The 23,235-nt window shown below is 47.1% G+C and overlaps 1 protein-coding gene across 1 annotated transcript in view; it reads right to left on the bottom strand.

Moving 5' to 3' along the window:
• Nucleotides 1–777: 777 nt before the first annotated feature.
• Nucleotides 778–23,235, bottom strand: part of SBSPON (somatomedin B and thrombospondin type 1 domain containing) — a 26,854-nt gene continuing 4,396 nt past the window's right edge. Inside the window, 4 exon segments of the mRNA XM_069959968.1 lie at nt 778–1,292; nt 5,297–5,473; nt 6,427–6,517; nt 8,016–8,210. Of these exon segments, the coding sequence (XP_069816069.1) occupies nt 1,175–1,292; nt 5,297–5,473; nt 6,427–6,517; nt 8,016–8,210 (581 nt within the window). The 3' untranslated portion in view covers nt 778–1,174.

Genomic DNA, 23,235 nt, shown 5'->3' with positions numbered 1-23,235 from the left:
TGGGGGGCACTGGCTACTATGTGGGGCACTTTATGGGGGATTGGCTACTATGTGGGCACTATATGCTATCTCCAAACTGTGACAATGAGCAAAATATTTTTTTTTCTATTTTTCTCCCCTAAAATCAGGGGTGCGTCTTATCAAAAGGTGCGTCCTATAAAGCGAAAAATACGGTTTGTGTGTGTATATATATATATATATATATATATATATATATATATATATATATAATATATATATATATATAAATTTATTTTTAGTTCTTTCTGTTCAGATTACTTGGAGACTGTCCTGCTCTATATATGAGGGAAGATCATTAATAGGAAAATGAAATTCTCCTCAGCTATAAATTATCAGCAGAATATATTTGAAGCTGTGTTCAGTTATTTAGATGAAATCTGCTGCAGAAAATCCGTTGCGGATCTGGTACCTGTGAAGTACCCTAAAGAGTAGTAGGGATGTCATGATCACTGCACACGCCCTGCCTGTATTCTACTGGGAGAAGAAGCAGCAGCAGAGATTCTCAATTATTTCCCCTCATGAGTAACGCCATTCACAACACGCATGACAATTGCTGATAATACAGCAACATAATATGAAAAGTGACAGAATCTTCAAAGCTTTCTAGAATCTAATAATTGGAAAACCTAAAGTGGAAAAGCAATTTTTAGTGTTCATAAGAAAAATCTGACCTTCATCACAAACAATATACTGTAAGAAATCCTAGTGCAAACATTACAATGCAAATGTATAACATAAAATATTTTATTATATCGCTTTATTTTTCTTCTGTCATTTATTTTTCTGTTTTTAAAGCAATAAAGTATACATTCATCATGTACGTTCATTGTATCACAATAATATAGTGGTAAACAGGCTCTGCAGGTATTAAATATAAAACTTAAATGTTAATAGAAAAGAACTTCTGGCACATAAACAATTCAAGTTGACAAACAATTACCATAAGGAAAGATTTATATTTATAGGATGGAAGAACAGGCGCCCCATCCATTCTATTGATGGGACCACCTGCTAATAGCACCAGTCATGTAAAAAGCCAGTTATGTCCCCGGTTTAGGGTTTGTGCACAGGCATTCATATGTTAGTATTTTACCAGTAATACTTAAAACATATAGTAAATTGTATTTTGTCCGTATAATCTTGTTATTTTACATTATGTGAAAATAAAGCTATGAACCAAGGGGCAGGAGCATGTCTCAACCTCTCTAACTTTTTTCCAGGTTCCATGACACTCGCTTTTACCCACAGCTTGCCAGTGAAGAATTTGGTCTCTGAAAATGCAAAAAAAAAGCAAATATATAGTCAGTGCTATATGCAAGGTAACACAACTCAAAGTAAACCTCACAAACCATGTAAAAATTATTGTCCAGTCTAAATAAAGAGTAAACCAAGGGTGAGAGCAGAGGACCAGGTGAAAGGCAATAAGTAGAGATCAATAGACCTCAATGTACAATTAAGCATCCTGAGACCCGGAAGTGTGGATGTGGTTCTCTCCTTCCTAACCCCACTCCTTTATAGGCAGAAGTGAGTACAATATTTATTAGTTTTTTGTCATCAGTAAGGTTATAATTTGATGGAATGAAAGAAACCATAAAAGTCCTCCAACTATAAGGGTATGTTCACACTGAGTAAATGTGGCGGAATCCTGCCTGCCTCAGTGTGCAATAGCCTGTCTATGAGAGGGCTCGCGCTCCCACCGCTCTCCACGCAAAGAATTGACATGTCAATTCTTTGTGCGGAGAGCGGCTGGAGCAGAGGCGTGTGAGCCCTCTCATAGACAGGCTATGGCACACTGAGGCAGGCGGGATTCTGCCACATTTACTCAATGTGCACATACCCTTAGTCTGTCAGGCACAATATTAGGCTCTGTTCACACAATGTCTTTATATGCAAAATAACGGCCGTTGGTTTTAAAAAGACGCCCATCAATAATGTTTATAATCATTTACGGCCATCATTAACAAACAACGAACATTAAAGGGGTTATCTAGTGCTACAAAAACATGGCTACTTTTTTTCAGAGACAACACGACTCTTGTCTCCAGTTCAGGTGCGGTTTGCAATTAAGCTCCATTCACTTCAATGGAACTGAGCAGCAAAACCCCGCCCAAGCTGGAGACAAGAGAGGGGGCTGTCTGTGGAAGAAAGTGACCATGTTTTTGTAGTGCTGGATAACCCCTTTAACTTGCCTATAAAAGACTGAACACAGCCTTTAAAGTGCTGTTTTTAGTTTTAAGCTAATTAATTTTAAATATGTTCTTAACGTTTAAGTTACAAACAATGCGTTCCAAAACCATTACAACACTTGAGAAAGAAACCGCAGTCGTTTCAAAATTCACAGTTTTTTTTTAACCTTTTTTTTCCAAGTATAAATATATACACTACTGTTCAAAAGTTTGGGGTCACATTGAAATGTCCTTATTTTTGAAGGAACAGCACTATACTTTTCAATGAAGTTAACTTTAAACTAGTCCTAACTTTAAACAAATACTCTATACATTGCTAATGTGGTAAATGACTATTCTAGCTGCAAATGTCTGGTTTTTGGTGCAATATCTACATAGGTGTATAGAGGCCCAATTCCAGCAACTATCACTCCAGTGTTCTAATGGTACAATGTGTTTGCTCATTGGCTCAGAAGGCTAATTGATGATTAGAAAACCCTTGTGCAATCATGTTCACACATCTGAAAACAGTCTAGCTCGTTACAGAAGCTACAAAACTGACCTTCCTTTGAGCAGATTATGTTTCTGGAGCATCACATTTGTGGGGCCAATTAAACGCTCATAATGGCCAGAAAAAAAAACTTTCATCTGAAATTCGACAGTCTATTCTTGTTCTTAGAAATGAAGGCTATTCCATGCGAGAAATCGCTAAGAAATTGAAGATTTCCTACAACGGTGTGTACTACTCCCTTCAGAGGACAGCACAAACAGGCTCTAACCAGAGTGAGAGGCTGCGTTGCACAACTAAGCAAGAAGATAAGCACATTAGAGTCTCTAGTTTGAGAAACAGACGCCTCACAGGTCCCCAACTGGCATCTTCATTAAATAGTACCCGCGAAACACCAGTGTCATCATCTACAGTGAAGAGGCGGCTGCGGGATTTTGGGCTTCAGGGCAGAGTGGCAAAGAAAAAGCCATATCTGAGACTGGCCAATAAAAGAAAAAGATTAAGATGGGCAAAAGAACACAGACATTGGACAGAGGAAGACTGGAAAAAAGTGTTGTGGACGGATGAATCCAAGTTTGAGGTGTTTGGATCACAAAGTAGAACGTTTGTGAGACGCAGAACAAATGAAAAGATGCTGGAAGAATGCCTGACGCCATCTGTTAAGCATGGTGGAGGTAATGTGATGGTCTGGGGTTGCTTTGGTGCTGGTAAGGTAGGAGATTTGTACAGGGTAAAAGGGATTCTGAATAAGGAAGGCTATTACTCAATTTTGCAACGCCATGCCATACCCAGTGGACAGCGCTTGATTGGAGCCAATTTCATCCTACAACAGGACAATGACCCTAAACACACCTCCAGATTGTGCAAGAACTATTTACAGCAGAAGCAGGCAGCTGGTATTCTATCGGTAATGGAGTGGCCAGCGCAGTCACCAGATCTGAACCCCATTGAGCTGTTGTGGGAGCAGCTTGACCGTATGGTACGCCAGAAGTGCCCATCCAACTAATCCAACTTGTGGGAGCTGCTTCTAGAAGTGTGGGGTGCAATTTCTCCAGCTTACCTCAACAGATTAATAGCTAGAATGCCAAAGGTGTGCAATGCTGTAATTGCTGCAAAAGGTGGATTCTTTGACGAAAGCAAAGTTTGATGTAAAAACAATGTTATTTCAAAAACAAATCATTATTTCTAACTTTGTCAATGTCTTGACTCTATTTTCTATTCATTTCACAATGTATGGTGGTGAAGAAGTGTGACTTTTCATGGAAAACACAAAATTGTTTGGGTGACCCCAAACTTTTGAACGGTAGTGTATATTTTTTTTTGCATTTTATAAGGTTTTTTTTTTACTTCTTATCCGATCTGCGATACACAGGCCACATTTAAAGCATAAGGCTGGATTCCCTCTGTCCGTGTCTGTATGTTTTGGCGCTCCTGGCATCATAATCATACATGTATGGCCTTACACACTTTGATAAATGAGTGTCAGGGTATATTCACACAAACGGTCTCGCAGCGAGATTCTCGCTGCGAGTCCGGCAGGTCCTGGCAGTTCCTACAAACTATATACTCGCTGCGGTCTGAACGACCGCAGCGAGTATGTAATTCTGACACCCTTAACCCCTTCTGCTCCCGGCCGACTCCCCCGCCGTAAGCATATATTACCTGTCCTCGCTGCACGGGTCCGGCGTCCTGCTCTTCCGCCCGGCCAATCAGTGTGTTGCCCAGCCGCAGCCACTGATTGGCCGGACGGGAGAGCAGGACGCCGGGCCCGTGCAGCGAGGAGAGGTTATGTATGCTTACAGCGGGGGAGCCTGCCGGGTGCAGAAGGGGTTAAGGGCGGCAGAATTACATACTCGCTGCGGTCATTCAGACTGCAGCGAGTATATAGTTTGTGGGAACTGCCAGGACCTGCCGGACTCGCAGCGAGAATCTCGCTGCGAGACCGTTTGTGTGAATATACCCTCATAAATAGGGAAGTACATGCCAAGTGTGTAAACCATGCAATTGTGAAAAGACCTTGGGGGAATTTATCAAACTGGTGCAAAGTGCAATTGTCTTAGTTGCCCCTAGCAACCAATCAGATTCCAATTTTTATCTTTCAAAGACAGAGGAATAAAAAGTGGAAGCTGATTGGTTGCTAGGGGCAACTAAGACCATTCTACTTTACACCAGTTTGATAAATTTCCCCCCTTGTATGTAAATCTGCCATAATAATCCTGTGTCTGACTGTTAGCGCTTATGGTTTAGGTAGTGACAGGGTATAATATAAGGTGTTTACCCTCAGGATCGGGCAGCTGCAGATTAGGTTCTGAGTATTTTAATAGTTTATCCTCACTTGGATGTAATTTTTCTTTTTTTATAGATTCTAATAGGAATATTTTGACCTTTTCGACTATAATGTGATTGGTTTCGGTTGCACATACTGTATAACCAATGACATCTCCCTGCTCTTTCAATCAGCAATCGATTTCCTTTATTCCCCAATATAAACGTTACCACCTAGGAATATACAGTATTTAAATTTTTCTGCCAGGTGTATTATACAAATATATATATATTAAATTATACAAATGAGACATACAGAAAAATGTAGAATTCTTACCTGTTAGCATCACTGCCATCCCCATAGCAACGATGGTTCCGAACATTCATTGCAGGGTGTTGGCAAGCCACACACACAGTATAGCCATCTCTGATATACAGCATCCAGCGGGCATGTGGGCGATCCTCAGTCATGCAGGCTGGAGAAAAGGATTCAATCTGGAACTCAACACAGTACCTGATGGAAATAGGAGAAAATAGAATGTTAACCTGAAAACAGCCACAAATTATTTATTTATATCACATAAGATAGCCCTGCACCTTAAACATCTTAATAGGCAGTATAGTCTGATCTGATGAAGACTTTTTGGGAGGAACTCGGGCTTGCTGGTTAATCCTCAGTCATGTATGAAAACTCTTTAGGCTATGTTCACACAACATCAAAAATAGTAAAGAGGCGGGCAATTTAAAATAACGTCTGTTTTTGCCACGATTTAACTGACTGCAATGGCAATGCATTAAAGTCAATTGAAAGACTGATGTCCAATGCGCACAATGTATTCAATAACGGACGTTTTTGCCGCGGATGTCAAAATAATTACCATGATCATTATTTTCGGGTGTCTTTTGCAAACCGCGGACGTTTTTTATTAGTTTTTCACACACCGTTTTTCTTTTGTCACCGTTCTCTCTCCATTTTCACAGTTTTTTTTTAATTAAGACACAAGACACACCCAAGGTCAAATTAGTAACCCTAACTAGGATAATGTACCAGCAGCCGTCATGCCCTAAGGGAAGGCCTGACAGATAAATAACGTCCATTATTTTAGACTCAAAATGACAGAAGTAATTTTAAACGAACTATAGAAAACGTGTGAACATAGCCTAAAGGAGTCCTGACTCCCAGGAATGTTACCCTCAATAGGTGACACCAAGCATTTTTCCTTGTGGAATAGAGCTACTTTGAATATCTCTGAAAACATATAGGCCCAGATCTATCAATCAGACAACTAAGAGAGATTATCGCAACTCGAGCATGCTCATGTCCGATTGTTTAGCATTTAAATAACGGTGGCTGAAGTTCTATGTAACATTTCAGTGTAATACCCACAGTGATGTATTAGGATAAAAGTACTGTATACTGTATATGACAACACTCAATATAACTATTGATCAGGTTTAATACTATACCCAGAATCCTCTGTTTGAGATGCCCAGTCTATCGGCACTGCGCGTCTCTTTCGTTCTTTGTTATATTCTGAAGTAGTAATGAAGGCAGGGACTATGGAAGAATATAGACACAACAAGGACTGTTATTCAGAAGATTTTTTATCTGTCTGGTAAGGCTGTGCTGGGTAACATACTGGGGTATTAGAAATGCATGCTCTTTTCTCCATTCTCAAATACTAGTTGGGACTCCTGATATTACCAGCCTCTAAGGGCCCTATTACATGGAGCGATAATCTACCGAATCGGGCTAATTCGGCAGATCATAGCTCTGTGTAGTAAAGACAATGATCAGCCGATGACAGCGATCATTGTCTGATCGTGTCTTTAGGTCCTGACGTAAAAGCTTTGTACACCAGCCTGACATAAAATCAAGCAGGCGGCTGATGACTGTGTAAAGGAAATAATAAGGTTCATACATAACCTCTGCACGCTCCCTGGTGTTCTCTTTGCTTCTGCCTGCTGTCTGCAGCCTCTGGTGCAATTTCAGAGCCGGTCTTTGAAGTGACAGGCTGCTCAGCCAATCACTGGCCAAGGCCTGCCTATCACTTCAGGAACCTGGTTTTGAAGTTGCACCCGAGGCTGTGGGCAGGAGCAAAGTGAACACCATGGAGAGGTAATGTATGAACTTCATTTTAACAAGGCCTGCAGGGACATCGCTGCATGATAATAGAGCAGTGTAATAGGCTTGGCACTCGTTTACTATAGTGAAGATCAGACAATGATGAAGGAGCTCTTTTTCATTCTGTATGATATATATGACATATCCCCAATAACAGTATGCATGCCCAATCAGTCATATGTAATGTACACAGTATATAAGAATGTCAATTACAACTACCTACATAGTGATGACATTGTGTACAATGAAGAATAATACATTAAAGCGTAACTGTCATTTCAGGGCCATTTTTCTGAAAACATTAAATATCAATAGTACAAGCGATTTTAAGAAACTCTGTAATAGGTTTTATGTACTAAAAGAGTTTCCTTCTGTACTGAAAAAGCAATCTCCCAGCCTCCCCCCTCACATCAAATGAAGCAGGATTTCTGTCTCCAATATGTGGCTATGGAGAGGGGAGGGGCTGTTAGGAGTGACTGAGCACGGAGAAGTCTTGCACAGCACAACACCCTGCAATCTTCTCTTAGTAAGTTCATAGATAAGCACTGACCTTTCTGACCCCAGAATCCTGCGGTTTAGCTGCCCAGAGAGTCTACAAACAGCTGACCTTCATGTCACCTCTTCCTGCTCCCTCATCTCCCTCAGCCCCTCCCCCCTTCATAGGCTTACAATGGAGAGAGCAGAACCCGTCTTCACTGGCTTCTCTGTAATGAAGACGTGTTTGCCTGATAATGCACAGATAAGAAGTCGGGGGGGGGGGGGGGAGGCTGGGAGATTGCTTCTTGAGTACTGAAGGAGGCTTTTTTGGCTGATGAAACCTATTACAGAGTTTCTTAAAATCGCTTATACTACTGATTTCTGCAATTAAAAAAAACATGACAGTTACGCTTTAAGTACTGAGTGGTTAGAATAAAAGGTGACTATACTTTACCATGCAAATGTCCACATTCGATGCCCTGGTTTGTGAAATATTCCAGACATCCAGCCTTCTCCTCCAGGTTTGGACAGGGCTCCCCTCCATTTTCAGGCTCCTGTAACACTTGACGTGTGCGCACTCTATATGTTGGGCTGCACTGGACTGCACAGCCACTCCAATGGCTCCATTCACCAACAACACAGGCACGAGCTAGAAGAACAAGTATTTTTTTGAAGCTCGAAAAATATTTTATACTCGTTATGTTCTTCCTTCATTATTACAATATGTTTCCTACCTTGTAATTAATAGAGATGAGTGACATTTGGTTATCAGTGGCTGAAGAAGTTGAATGCAGCCATTCTTTAATAGCCATAGGCTATTAGTTGCATCCATGTTTTCCAGGAACCCCTAGGGCTGCATCCAATGTCTAAACAAATTAAAGGAGGAACCTGAGCATACTCGAGATTCGCTCATCTCTAGTGATTATAGATCACTAGAGTGATACTTTCCTGAAACTTCAATTTCTATGCCATTTATCACATTCCACCGAATTCCTTGTTTCCTTAAATAAGAGACCCATTTTTTTGCCAAGGCAATAAGTCAGAGAAGAGTCTCTAGTTCTACAGGACCTACAGGGCCCTTTTTAAAGATTCCCTCCATGATAAAAGCTGATTGGAAAACAGTATAGTAGCTTGACTCTGTATGATTAGCTCTAGAGAAAAGCCAACTTACATTAAAGGGAATCTGTCACTAGGTTTATGCTGTCTTAGATGAGGGCAGCACAAACTAGGGACAGAAATGCTGAACATAATACTGTATAACTTAAAGGGAATCTGTCAGCACCTGGGCCCTACCACTGGTGCTGACAGTATGATGTAGTTGGTAGTCTGTCCCCTAGTGAGCATGTTACGTTTTGGTAATTTGTCTGTACAGTCATGGCCAAAAGTTTTGAGAATGACACAAATATTCTATTTTCACATGATCTGCTGCCCTCTGGTTTTTATGTGTTTGTCAGATGTTTTATCACATACAGAAATATAATTGCAATCATATTATGAGTAACAAAAGTTTATATTGACAGTTAGAATGAGTTAATGCAGCAAGTCAATATTTGCAGTGTTGACCCTTCTTCTTCAGGACCTCTGCAATTCTCCCTGGCATGCTCTCAATCAACTTCTGGACCAACCCCTGACTGATAGCAGTCCATTCTTGCACAATCAATGCTTGCATTATGTCAAAATTTGTTGGTTTTTGTTTGTCCACCCGTCTCTTGATTGACCACAAGTTCTCAATGGGATTAAGATCTGGGGAGTTTCCAGGCCATGGACCCAAAATCTCTGTTTTGTTCCCTGAGCCATTTAGTTATCACCTTTGCCTTATGGCAAGGTGCTCCATCATGCTGGAAAAGGCATTGTTGATCGCCAAACTGCTCTTGGACGGTTTGGAGAAGTTGCTCTTGGAGGACATTCTGGTACCATTCTTTATTCATGGCTGTGTTTTTAAGCAAGATTGTGAGAGCCGATTCCCTTGGCTAAGAAACAACCCCACACATGAATGGTTTCAGGATGCTTTAGAGTTGGCATGAGACAAGACTGGTGGTAGCGCTCACCTCGTCTTCTCCGAATAAGCTGTTTTCCAGATGTCCCAAACAATCGGAAAGGGGATTCTTCAGAGAAAATGACTTTACCCCAGTCCTCAGCAGTCCACTCCCTGTGCCTTTTGCAGAATATCAGTCTGTCCCTGATGTGTTTTCTGGAGAGAAGTGGCTTCTTTGCTGCTCTCCTTGAGACCAGGCCTTGCTCCAAGACTCTCCGCCTCACAGTGCGTGCAGATGCACTCACACCTGCCTGCTGCCATTCCTGAGCAAGCTCCGCACTGCTGGTAGCCCGATCCCGCAGCAATTATTTCCGGCAGTTGTGCTTTAATTTCAAAGCAATTTTCAATAGCACAACCGCCGTTGCTTGACACTCAATACAACGGCCGTTGGCCGTATGTTGTGTGAACATAGCCTAATATTGAGCTAAATGTGAACGGACTGGTATGTTCTGCCCTTGTTTACCTCTATATTATATATATATTTCTCATACTATTGGACCCGGTTAATTGAGTTACAGGCCATTTTCTGTTTCCACTGCTTCTCTTGATAGTTTTTAGGATACACTTTGCCGGCCAGTGGTTGCGTTGCTGGAATCTACTTATCCACCACAGCCTTATTTTGACTGCTTTGCAATTTGTGGATTTAGAATAGAGCAAATTGTTCTCATCTGATCAGGCTGAAATTCTTCTAACAGCTTCCAAAGAAACTCTATCTAATCCTTTGCCAAGATTTTTCTGTTTGTCATTTTCTAGCACTGTCAAAACCAAACAGTAGTCAGTTGTGTTATTATGAACCATTGTTAGTAATATGGGAGGTGTACAGAGAGTCTTTCTACACTTCCTATATACTATGTCCCATTTCTATACCCCGGTAATAATACAATGACCAAACTTACACCAACATCAGTTTATTAGAGGCATCGCTTTATACCGTAAGATAAGGGTATGAATTACATTGAATACAGAAATCTCTCCACATCTTAGTCAGTGGGTATGTATCACTATAGACAGGGAATGTATCACCTAGGGTTTTGTTTTACTAGTCAAACCTAGATACTAATACATATAATTTTTTTTCTCATCTGTTTTTTCTGATTCTCATTCTATTTTCTGTACATCATTATGGGGGTGGACATCTTGTGTGAGCTGCTAACAGCATTTAGAAATATGCATTACAGCAGCCACATGGACACTGGGAGCATGTTGTCTTTAGATGACTCATTGACTTCTATGGGAGAACGTTCTAGATCAGGGGTCTCAAACTTGTGGCCCGCGGGCCAACTGCGGCCCTCGGGACACTAGTTTGCGGCCCCCACCACTTTACTGCCCGGCGGCTCCCCTCCTTGCCAGAGCACTGCCCTGGCGTCCGCCTGGCCCATTGATCGATCACTCTTGTGACCGCAAGCAGTGTTTTGCTTGCGGTCACAAGAGTCTGTGTTGGACGGTGAATCCCGGGGACACCCCCAGGGAGGCAGCATCAGCCGGGGGCCTGTCCGTAAGAAGGGAGCTGCAACGGGTGATCGAGGTGTTAGGTGAGTTGTTTTTTGTTTTGTTCTTTATCTGCTTTGCGGGGGACAAGATATGGGGACAACATCTACAAAGAGGGAGGGGGGGCATGTATAACGGGACAACACAGTGGGGGCATTTATAAGGGAGGCATCTATTTGGGGGGAAAGATAAGGGAGGCATCTATATGGGGGTAAAGTTAAGAAGGGGGCAACATAAAAGAGGCATCTATATGGGGGGAGATAAGGGGGGCAACATAAAGTAGGTGTAAAGGTGTAAATGGGACAATACAAATGTGCAGTTAGTAGAGAGATGAGGATGGTGCCAGTGTGAGGAGCCTAATATGTTTCTCTGGTAGATCCTGTGGATTCGTGGCTCGGAGAAGTTCTCACAATGGCCCAGGACAGAAGGAGAAGATGATGAAAAGGGAAGAACTCCGATCAATGAAGACGTCCCCTGTGAGTCACCTGATGTAACTTTCATGTTCAGAAAGTTAAATGTTAAGGAACTGTCAATACAGACATTTGAATCTGAATAATAATAATTACATTTAATGACATTGGAATGTTTTTGTAAGAGCTTTTCTTGTGGAAACCCTGATGCAGCCCAGCCTCACCCAGACTCTACCTCCAGCGGCCCCCGGGTAAATTGAGTTTGAGACCCCTGTTCTAGATGTGTTCTGTAACATTGGAAAAGGCCATTGTGCAGGGAGAGAGAGGAGGTGAGCTGTGACTATCACCTAATATGATTTGGAAAATATCCTGCTATTAACATGCTATTGCAGGGCACTGGTCAGTGATCAACTGGCGCCAGAAAGTTATATAGATTTGTAAATGACTTCTATGTAAAAATTGCAAGCTGCAATTAGCTGCTGTATGCCCTGCAGGAAGTGGTATGTTCTTTCCAGTCTGACACAGTTCTCTCTGCTGCCACCTCTGTTCCTGTCATGGACAGAGGTGGCAGCAGAGAGCTCCGAGTCAGAATACATCAATTCCTGCAGGACATACAGCAGCTGAAAAGGAATTGAAGACTTGAGATTTTTAAATAGAAGTAATTTACAAATTTGTAAACTTTCTGGCACCAGTTAAGGATATCTCTTTATCAGCTGCACAGAACAATATAAGTCACACCTTATTCTGTTCAGCTTCTCCGTCACTAGTTTATTCTACCATGAGATAGGACACCATGAACCTACTGACAGTCTCTTTAAATTCATCCAGGAGAGGGAGAATTACACAGGATGGGGGAGAAGTTTAAAGAACAATAAAACAACTGGCAGAAGAGAGAACTAGGGAAGATATTAATGGACTCGGAATATACAACACATTTATTGTACCATAGGCCATTATTTATAATTCATTAAGGCACAGAAGGAAGACAAGGATTGGTAGCTAGGGCACTCTCTTTCCCAAGAATACTTTGTCCATGGAAAGGTAAGATAGGTTGCTGGGGGAAACATATTAAAAAGCCGCTTTATCTGCACTCATATAGCTGCCTGAGCAGTGGTGAGGCAAAGCAGTAACATCCTCTTCACCTAAGGCTTTATTACACAGGCCGATCAGGAGAAGCAAGCAATTGCCAACCTGTCAGATCAGCATTTGCTTACTCCTTGTCCCCTGCTCGCTGCCGGCGCTATTACATACGCCAACAGTAAGTGGGGGCACGGGGAAGGGCTTCCTGGTTGATTTTTAGATTGTCTGGGGAGCCCTTAGGACAGTCATGGGCAACCTTTTGAGCTTGGTGTGTCAGCATTCGGCAAAAAAACGAGTATAACTCGGATGGTGTGTCACTTCGGGAAAAACCACCGTAATTTTGCGCTATTTATAGTTTAAATAGCAAAAATATGTAATTGTAATATATAACTGTACTCAAACCAAAAAATATTGTGTGAAGTAAACTAAAAACCACAAACACATACTACCCCACCTGACCCCCATCCCTCCTCATACACTACCTCACCTGACCCTCATCCCTCCCCACACATTACCTACCTGACCCTCATCCCTCCCCATACACTACCCTACCTGACCCCCATCCTTCCTCATACACTACCCCACCTGACCCCCATCCCTCCTCATACACTACCCCACCTAACCCTCATCCCTCACCATACACTACCCTACCTGACCCCCATCCCTCCTCATACACTACCCCACCTGACCCCCATCCCTCCTCATACACTACCCTACCTGACCCTCATCCCTCCCCATACACTACCCTACCTGAGCCTCATCCCTCCCCATACACTACCCCACGTGACCCCCATCCTCACACACACTAGCCCACCTGACCTCTTTACCCATATACACTACCCCACCTGACCCCATCCCTTCCTACACACACACACACAGACAATACCCCACCTGGCCCCATCCCTTCACACCAGGCCCGCATCTGCCATGAGGCGAAGTGAAGTCTTCGCCTCAGGCGGCAGCTCCCACGACCCTGCAGGGGGCGGCACTGGCCGCCCCTGCACAGTGAGCTTTCATGCATATATTATATGCATGACCGCTCACTGACTACAGGAGCAGAGAGATCAGCCATAGACTGATGTCTCTGCTCCTGTATGCCTTTTCCGGGGCGTGCTACGCTAATAGCGTACCGCCCACGGAATATACGTGCAGAAGCAGGGACTCCAGTGTGATGCCGGACTCCCTGCTCCTGCACTATAGGAGCGCCCCCTGCTGTCAGCTGTGTCTGTGTCCTTATTAGGAGGCACACACAGCTGACAGGAGGCTCAGAGCAGGGAACTAAGAGTTCTCTGCTCTGTGCCATTCACTTCTAGATCGCAGGCTGTGTTAGTGCTGCGATCTAGAAGTGATCTGGAGCAGCCAGTGATGTCTTCCTGGTCAGGCTGCTCTATGAGATCTGTGATCAGCCTGACCAGGAAGCATCCAGGAAGCCACAGGGACAGCGCGGGAACAGTGGTGAGGTGAGTAGCTGCTGGCCTGTTTTTTGTTTTACTTTGCTGAGATGGGGGGGGGGGACACAGGAGATGGGGGGACACAGGAGATGGATGATACAGGGGGTGATTGTGGGGAGATGGGGGGGACACAGGAGATGGATGATACAGGGGGTGATTGTGGGGAGATGGGGGGACACAGGAGATGGAGGGACACAGGAGATGGATGATACAGGGGGTGATTGTGGGGAGATGGGGGGGACACAGGAGATGGAGGGACACAGGAGATGGATGATACAGTAGGTGATTGTGGGGGGACACAGGAGATGGATGATACAGGGGGTGATTGTGGGGAGATGGGGGGGACACAGGAGATGGGGGGACACAGGAGATGGATGATACAGGGGGTGATTGTGGGGAGATGGGGGGGACACAGGAGATGGGGGGACACAGGAGATGGAGGGACACAGGAGATGGATGATACAGGGGGTGATTGTGGGGAGATGGGGGGACACAGGAGATGGATGATACAGGGGGTGATTGTGGGGGCTTGGGGGGACACAGGAGATGGATGATACAGGGGGAGATGGGGGGGGACACAGGAGATGGATGATACAGGGGGTGATTGTGGGGGGACACAGGAGAGGAATGTTACAGGGGGTGATTGTGGGGAGATGGGGGGGACACAGGAGATGGATGATACAGGGGGTGATTGTGGGGAGATGGGGGGACACAGGAGATGGGGGGACACAGGAGATGGATGATACAGGGGGTGATTATGGGGAGATGGGGGGACACAGAAGATGGATGATACAGGGGGTGATTGTGGGGAGATGGGGGGGACACAGGAGATGGATGATACAGGGGGTGATTGTGGGGAGACACAGGAGATGGATGATACAGGGGGTGATTGTGGGGGGACACAGGAGATGGATGATACAGGGGGTGATTATGGGGAGATGGGGGACACAGGAGATGGATGATACAGGGGGTGATTATGGGGAGATGGGGGGACACAGGAGATGGATGATACAGGGGGTGATTGTGGGGAGAAGGGGGGGAACACAGGAGATGGATGATACAGGGGGTGATTGTGGGGAGATGGGGGGAACACAGGAGATGGATGATACAGGGGGTGATTGTGGGGAGATGGGAGGACACAGGAGATGGGGGGACACAGGAGATGGATGATACAGGGGGTGATTATGGGCGATCTAGAAGTGATCTGGAGCAGCCAGTGATGTCTTCCTGGTCAGGCTGCTCTATGAGATCTGTGATCAGCCTGACCAGGAAGCGACCAGGAAGCATCCAGGAAGCCACAGGGACAGCGCGGGAACAGTGGTGAGGTGAGTAGCTGCTGGCCTGTTTTTTGTTTTACTTTGCTGAGATGGGGGGGGGGACACAGGAGAGGAATGATACAGGGGGTGATTGTGGGGAGATGGGGGGACACAGGAGATGGATGATACAGGGGGTGATTGTGGGGAGATGGGGGGGCACAGGAGATGGAGGGACACAGGAGATGGATGATACAGGGGGTGATTGTGGGGAGATGGGGGGGACACAGGAGATGGAGGGACACAGGAGATGGATGATACAGTAGGTGATTGTGGGGGGACACAGGAGATGGATGATACAGGGGGTGATTGTGGGGAGATGGGGGGGACACAGGAGATGGGGGGACACAGGAGATGGATGATACAGGGGGTGATTGTGGGGAGATGGGGGGGACACAGGAGATGGGGGGACACAGGAGATGGAGGAACACAGGAGATGGATGATACAGGGGGTGATTGTGGGGAGATGGGGGGACACAGGAGATGGATGATACAGGGGGTGATTGTGGGGACTTGGGGGGACACAGGAGATGGATGATACAGGGGGAGATGGGGGGGGACACAGGAGATGGATGATACAGGGGGTGATTGTGGGGGGACACAGGAGAGGAATGATACAGGGGGTGATTGTGGGGAGATGGGGGGGACACAGGAGATGGATGATACAGGGGGTGATTGTGGGGAGATGGGGGGACACAGGAGATGGGGGGACACAGGAGATGGATGATACAGGGGGTGATTATGGGGAGATGGGGGGACACAGAAGATGGATGATACAGGGGGTGATTGTGGGGAGATGGGGGGGACACAGGAGATGGATGATACAGGGGGTGATTGTGGGGAGACACAGGAGATGGATGATACAGGGGGTGATTGTGGGGGGACACAGGAGATGGATGATACAGGGGGTGATTATGGGGAGATGGGGGACACAGGAGATGGATGATACAGGGGGTGATTATGGGGAGATGGGGGGACACAGGAGATGGATGATACAGGGGGTGATTGTGGGGAGAATGGGGGGAACACAGGAGATGGATGATACAGGGGGTGATTGTGGGGAGATGGGGGGACACAGGAGATGGGGGGACACAGGAGATGGATGATACAGGGGGTGATTATGGGGAGATGGGGGGACACAGGAGATGGATGATACAGGGGGTGATTGTGGGGAGATGGGGGGGACACAGGAGATGGAGGGACACAGGAGATGGATGATACAGTAGGTGATTGTGGGGGGACACAGGAGATGGATGATACAGGGGGTGATTGTGGGGAGATGGGGGGGACACAGGAGATGGGGGGACACAGGAGATGGATGATACAGGGGGTGATTGTGGGGAGATGGGGGGGACACAGGAGATGGGGGGACACAGGAGATGGAGGGACACAGGAGATGGATGATACAGGGGGTGATTGTGGGGAGATGGGGGGACACAGGAGATGGATGATACAGGGGGTGATTGTGGGGGCTTGGGGGGACACAGGAGATGGATGATACAGGGGGAGATGGGGGGGGACACAGGAGATGGATGATACAGGGGGTGATTGTGGGGGGACACAGGAGAGGAATGTTACAGGGGGTGATTGTGGGGAGATGGGGGGGACACAGGAGATGGATGATACAGGGGGTGATTGTGGGGAGATGGGGGGACACAGGAGATGGGGGGACACAGGAGATGGATGATACAGGGGGTGATTATGGGGAGATGGGGGGACACAGAAGATGGATGATACAGGGGGTGATTGTGGGGAGATGGGGGGGACACAGGAGATGGATGATACAGGGGGTGATTGTGGGGAGACACAGGAGATGGATGATACAGGGGGTGATTGTGGGGGGACACAGGAGATGGATGATACAGGGGGTGATTATGGGGAGATGGGGGACACAGGAGATGGATGATACAGGGGGTGATTATGGGGAGATGGGGGGACACAGGAGATGGATGATACAGGGGGTGATTGTGGGGAGAATGGGGGGAACACAGGAGATGGATGATACAGGGGGTGATTGTGGGGAGATGGGGGGAACACAGGAGATGGATGATACAGGGGGTGATTGTGGGGAGATGGGAGGACACAGGAGATGGGGGGACACAGGAGATGGATGATACAGGGGGTGATTATGGGCGATCTAGAAGTGATCTGGAGCAGCCAGTGATGTCTTCCTGGTCAGGCTGCTCTATGAGATCTGTGATCAGCCTGACCAGGAAGCGACCAGGAAGCATCCAGGAAGCCACAGGGACAGCGCGGGAACAGTGGTGAGGTGAGTAGCTGCTGGCCTGTTTTTTGTTTTACTTTGCTGAGATGGGGGGGGGGACACAGGAGAGGAATGATACAGGGGGTGATTGTGGGGAGATGGGGGGACACAGGAGATGGATGATACAGGGGGTGATTGTGGGGAGATGGGGGGGCACAGGAGATGGAGGGACACAGGAGATGGATGATACAGGGGGTGATTGTGGGGAGATGGGGGGGACACAGGAGATGGAGGGACACAGGAGATGGATGATACAGTAGGTGATTGTGGGGGGACACAGGAGATGGATGATACAGGGGGTGATTGTGGGGAGATGGGGGGGACACAGGAGATGGGGGGACACAGGAGATGGATGATACAGGGGGTGATTGTGGGGAGATGGGGGGGACACAGGAGATGGGGGGACACAGGAGATGGAGGAACACAGGAGATGGATGATACAGGGGGTGATTGTGGGGAGATGGGGGGACACAGGAGATGGATGATACAGGGGGTGATTGTGGGGACTTGGGGGGACACAGGAGATGGATGATACAGGGGGAGATGGGGGGGGACACAGGAGATGGATGATACAGGGGGTGATTGTGGGGGGACACAGGAGAGGAATGATACAGGGGGTGATTGTGGGGAGATGGGGGGGACACAGGAGATGGATGATACAGGGGGTGATTGTGGGGAGATGGGGGGACACAGGAGATGGATGATACAGGGGGTGATTATGGGGAGATGGGGGGACACAGAAGATGGATGATACAGGGGGTGATTGTGGGGAGATGGGGGGGACACAGGAGATGGATGATACAGGGGGTGATTGTGGGGAGACACAGGAGATGGATGATACAGGGGGTGATTGTGGGGGGACACAGGAGATGGATGATACAGGGGGTGATTATGGGGAGATGGGGGACACAGGAGATGGATGATACAGGGGGTGATTATGGGGAGATGGGGGGACACAGGAGATGGATGATACAGGGGGTGATTGTGGGGAGAATGGGGGGAACACAGGAGATGGATGATACAGGGGGTGATTGTGGGGAGATGGGGGGACACAGGAGATGGGGGGACACAGGAGATGGATGATACAGGGGGTGATTATGGGGAGATGGGGGGACACAGGAGATGGATGATACAGGGGGTGATTGTGGGGAGATGGGGGGGACACAGGAGATGGAGGGACACAGGAGATGGATGATACAGTAGGTGATTGTGGGGGGACACAGGAGATGGATGATACAGGGGGTGATTGTGGGGAGATGGGGGGGACACAGGAGATGGGGGGACACAGGAGATGGATGATACAGGGGGTGATTGTGGGGAGATGGGGGGGACACAGGAGATGGGGGGACACAGGAGATGGAGGAACACAGGAGATGGATGATACAGGGGGTGATTGTGGGGAGATGGGGGGACACAGGAGATGGATGATACAGGGGGTGATTGTGGGGGCTTGGGGGGACACAGGAGATGGATGATACAGGGGGAGATGGGGGGGGACACAGGAGATGGATGATACAGGGGGTGATTGTGGGGGGACACAGGAGAGGAATGTTACAGGGGGTGATTGTGGGGAGATGGGGGGGACACAGGATATGGATGATACAGGGGGTGATTGTGGGGAGATGGGGGGACACAGGAGATGGGGGGACACAGGAGATGGATGATACAGGGGGTGATTATGGGGAGATGGGGGGACACAGAAGATGGATGATACAGGGGGTGATTGTGGGGAGATGGGGGGGACACAGGAGATGGATGATACAGGGGGTGATTGTGGGGAGACACAGGAGATGGATGATACAGGGGGTGATTGTGGGGGGACACAGGAGATGGATGATACAGGGGGTGATTATGGGGAGATGGGGGACACAGGAGATGGATGATACAGGGGGTGATTATGGGGAGATGGGGGGACACAGGAGATGGATGATACAGGGGGTGATTGTGGGGAGAATGGGGGGGACACAGGAGATGGATGATACAGGGGGTAATTGTGGGGGGACACAGGAGATGGATGATACAGGGGGTGATTGTGGGGAGATGGGGGGGACACAGGAGATGGGGGGACACAGGAGATGGATGATACAGGGGGTAATTGTGGGGGGACACAGGAGATGGATGATACAGGGGGTGATTGTGGGGAGATGGGGGGGACACAGGAGATGGATGATACAGGGGGTGATTGTGGGGAGATGGGGGGGACACAGGAGATGGAGGGACACAGGGGGTGATTGTGGGGAGATGGGGGGGACACAGGAGATGGATGATACAGGGGGTGATTGTGGGGAGATGGGGGGACACAGGAGATGGATGATACAGGGGGTGATTGTGGGGAGATGGGGGGGGGGACACAGGAGATGGAGGGACACAGGAGATGGAGGGACACAGGAGATGGATGATACAGGGGGTGATTGTGGGGGGACACAGGAGATTGATGATACAGGGGGTGATTGTGGGGAGATGGGGGGGACACAGGAGATGGAGGGACACAGGAGATGGATGATACAGGGGGTGATTGTGGGGAGATGGGGGGGACACAGGAGATAGATGATACAGGGGGTGATTGTGGGGAGATGGGGGGACACAGGAGATGGATGATACAGGGGGTGATTGTGGGGAGACACAGGAGATGTATGATACAGGGGGTGATTGTGGGGAGACACAGGAGATGGATGATTCAGGGGGTGATTGTGGGGAGATGGGGGGACACAGGAGATGGATGATACAGGGGGTGATTGTGGGGAGATGGGGGGACACAGGAGATGGATGATACAGGGGGTGATTGTGGGGAGATGGGGGGGACACAGGAGATGGATGATACAGGGGGTGATTGTGGGGAGATGGGGGGACACAGGAGATGGATGATACAGGGGGTGATTGTGGGGAGATGGGGGGACACAGGAGATGGATGATACAGGGGGTGATTGTGGGGAGATGGGGAGACACAGGAGATGGGGGGACACAGGAGATGGATGATACAGGGGGTGATTGTGGGGAGATGGGGAGACACAGGAGATGGATGATACAGGGGGTGATTGTGGGGACTTGGGGGGACACAGGAGATGGATGATACAGGGGGTGATTGTGTTGAGATGGGGGACACAGGAGATGGAGGGACACAGGAGATGGATGATACAGGGGGTGATTGTGGGGGGACACAGGAGATGGATGATACAGGGGGTAATTGTTGGGGGGACACAGGAGATGGATGATACAGGGGGTAATTGTGGGGGACACAGGAGGAATATGAGGAGATGGATGATACAGGGGGTGATTATGGGGGGCACAGGAGGAATATGAGGAGATGGGAGGATTATGGGGGGCACAGGAGGAATATGAGGAGATGGTGAGACACAGGTGGGGGGGATTATGATGAGATTGGAGGATTATGAGGAGATGGGGGACACTGGGGATTATGACTACAGGAAGAGATGGGGGGATTATAACTGCCTGGGGGGATTATGACTACATGAGGAGAATGGGGATTATAATAGTGTGGAGATGCAGAAGGGATCTTCTAAATTGTGGAGCCTAAAATGTCTGTCCAATAGATGCTGCGGGAACAAGTCATGGCTAACAGAAGTCTTCATGATGGAGTCGGATCTGAATGTAGAAGAAAAGAGAAAGTGAACAACTCTGATGAGAGAAGACGTCACTTGTGAGTCACTGGATGTAACTGTACCCTGATCACTATACTGTCACTGTGTGGGGGGTAATGCTGGACTCTATACAGTGTTTTTTATTCAGTAGCACTACTGGTGGTATTGATCAGTCAGTGGTGGAATTTTTCCCTTGTAGTGGCAATATTGGTAATAGTATTTAGTCACTATGGAGTGCTGATATGCAGTCATCATGTGGTGGAATTATTTGGTGTTTATATGATGTTGATCTCAGTTGAGGGGGGGGGGGCGCTATTTCAGTTCTCGCCTCAGGCAGCAGAAGAGCTAGAATCGGCCCTGCTTCACACACACACAATTCCCCACCTGACCCATACCCTGACCCTAATCCACCGACCTCCATCCCTCCCCACACACACTTACAATTCTGCTGCTGTCCAGGATGCGGGCTGTGGCACAAGGAGACGATGATGGAGGCAGTAGCAAGACTGGGCTGGAGGCTGGAGCGCAGCACCGCTGTGGCCGGACGGACGCAGCTACTGTGCCGGGTGACGTCACAGTAGCTGCGTCCGAGCGGTACGTGGGGTGGGGAATACGTGGGGTCAGGCCGCACTGTAAGGCCGCCGGGCTGGCCTGGAGTTTGCATGCGGCCACATACTTCTCTGTATGCGGCCGCGTGTCAGCAACTATGGTGACGCGTGTCAGCACTGTTATAGGTTCGCCATCACGGCCTTAGGAGATAACGGCTATTAGAGTGACAGCCAGCAGACCGTCGTTATCGTTGAAGTTTTTTTCAACATGTTGAAAGATAAGGATCAGCCGACATTGTGCATTTTGGCTGATTGTTGCCTTTTAACACAAGCTATTACACTAAGTGATTATCAGCCAAATATGGCCCATAATCAATCGGTGTAATAGGGCCTTTAGTCTGAGCAGAGCTCAGAATACACATAAGTGTGGCCTTCAAAAAAATACCTAAAACACGCGGCAAAACACTGTAAATCAAGCCTAATATACTGTATAGTAATGACAAGAAAAGTTTAAAAATCAAAGTTCATCACTGAAATGTGACGCCAGCAATGGGTAATTTTCTAACGATACACCCCCTTTAAGCATAAAACTGGTAACTAATAAAAGGCAGGTATGAAGCCCAATCTCCCTATTCTGTGCCTGAGCTGAATGCGCATGCTATTTCTATAGAAAAAGTTGTGACCTCCCAACACTACCATTTTAGCTGAGAAAAGAAACACCATGTACTACTAGGTATTATTTCATACTGGTTAGAGAGGTGTAATTCATTGCAATGAATGAACGAAACAACAATGACATTAGCTGAACCTTTCATTTAAATAAAACAATCTGTCATTTGACTCCGGCCAATTACTGTTCATCACCAGGGACCTGGTATCAGATTTATCAGCCAGGCCTTGCAGCTTAGGGCTCAGCTTTTGCCTTACAAACCTGTTAGTTTATTTAGAATTCTAGCCATTATTTCTTTTATGTAATAACAATGGACACTTCATCCAATAATATTATTCTGTCTAGTCTTCATATTTTTTTAGGGGGAAGACCATACAAATGGTCAGCCACTGATGAATGCTTACTGAGGACTGACATGGGGACGTGGCAACCATGGGATCCACAATATGGTAATTCTTTGTTCTGCTATGGTGTAGTTCAAGTACAAATCTACAGATAGTATTTATATCGTTCCCTTATATTACTACAAAATAGCGGAGTGTCTATTCCATATATACTTGGAATTAGCGCACCTGCTATAACTATTGAGGCTATTTCAAACTCAAGCAAACTACCTTTTAATGAATTCGGTTCAGGGAAGAAACAGAGTGCTGCACCTCACACCTATGGCTGATACTAGTGCCCCTAGGCTAAATAAAAAACACATCAGAATTTTGTGTATGAATTGATCAAGCCATACTGCCCCATGTACCTCGTGCCGGTATCTGATACACATGGGTCCCTACACTAAGTCCACACCGTGCCAGTCAGTGGCCAC

Source organism: Dendropsophus ebraccatus, chromosome 2 (genome assembly GCF_027789765.1).
Source record: "Dendropsophus ebraccatus isolate aDenEbr1 chromosome 2, aDenEbr1.pat, whole genome shotgun sequence".
In the NCBI taxonomy this organism is placed as follows: Eukaryota; Metazoa; Chordata; class Amphibia; order Anura; family Hylidae; genus Dendropsophus; species Dendropsophus ebraccatus.
The sequence above is the reverse complement of the archived record's forward strand: the minus strand, read 5'-3'. Positions and strand labels throughout refer to the sequence as shown.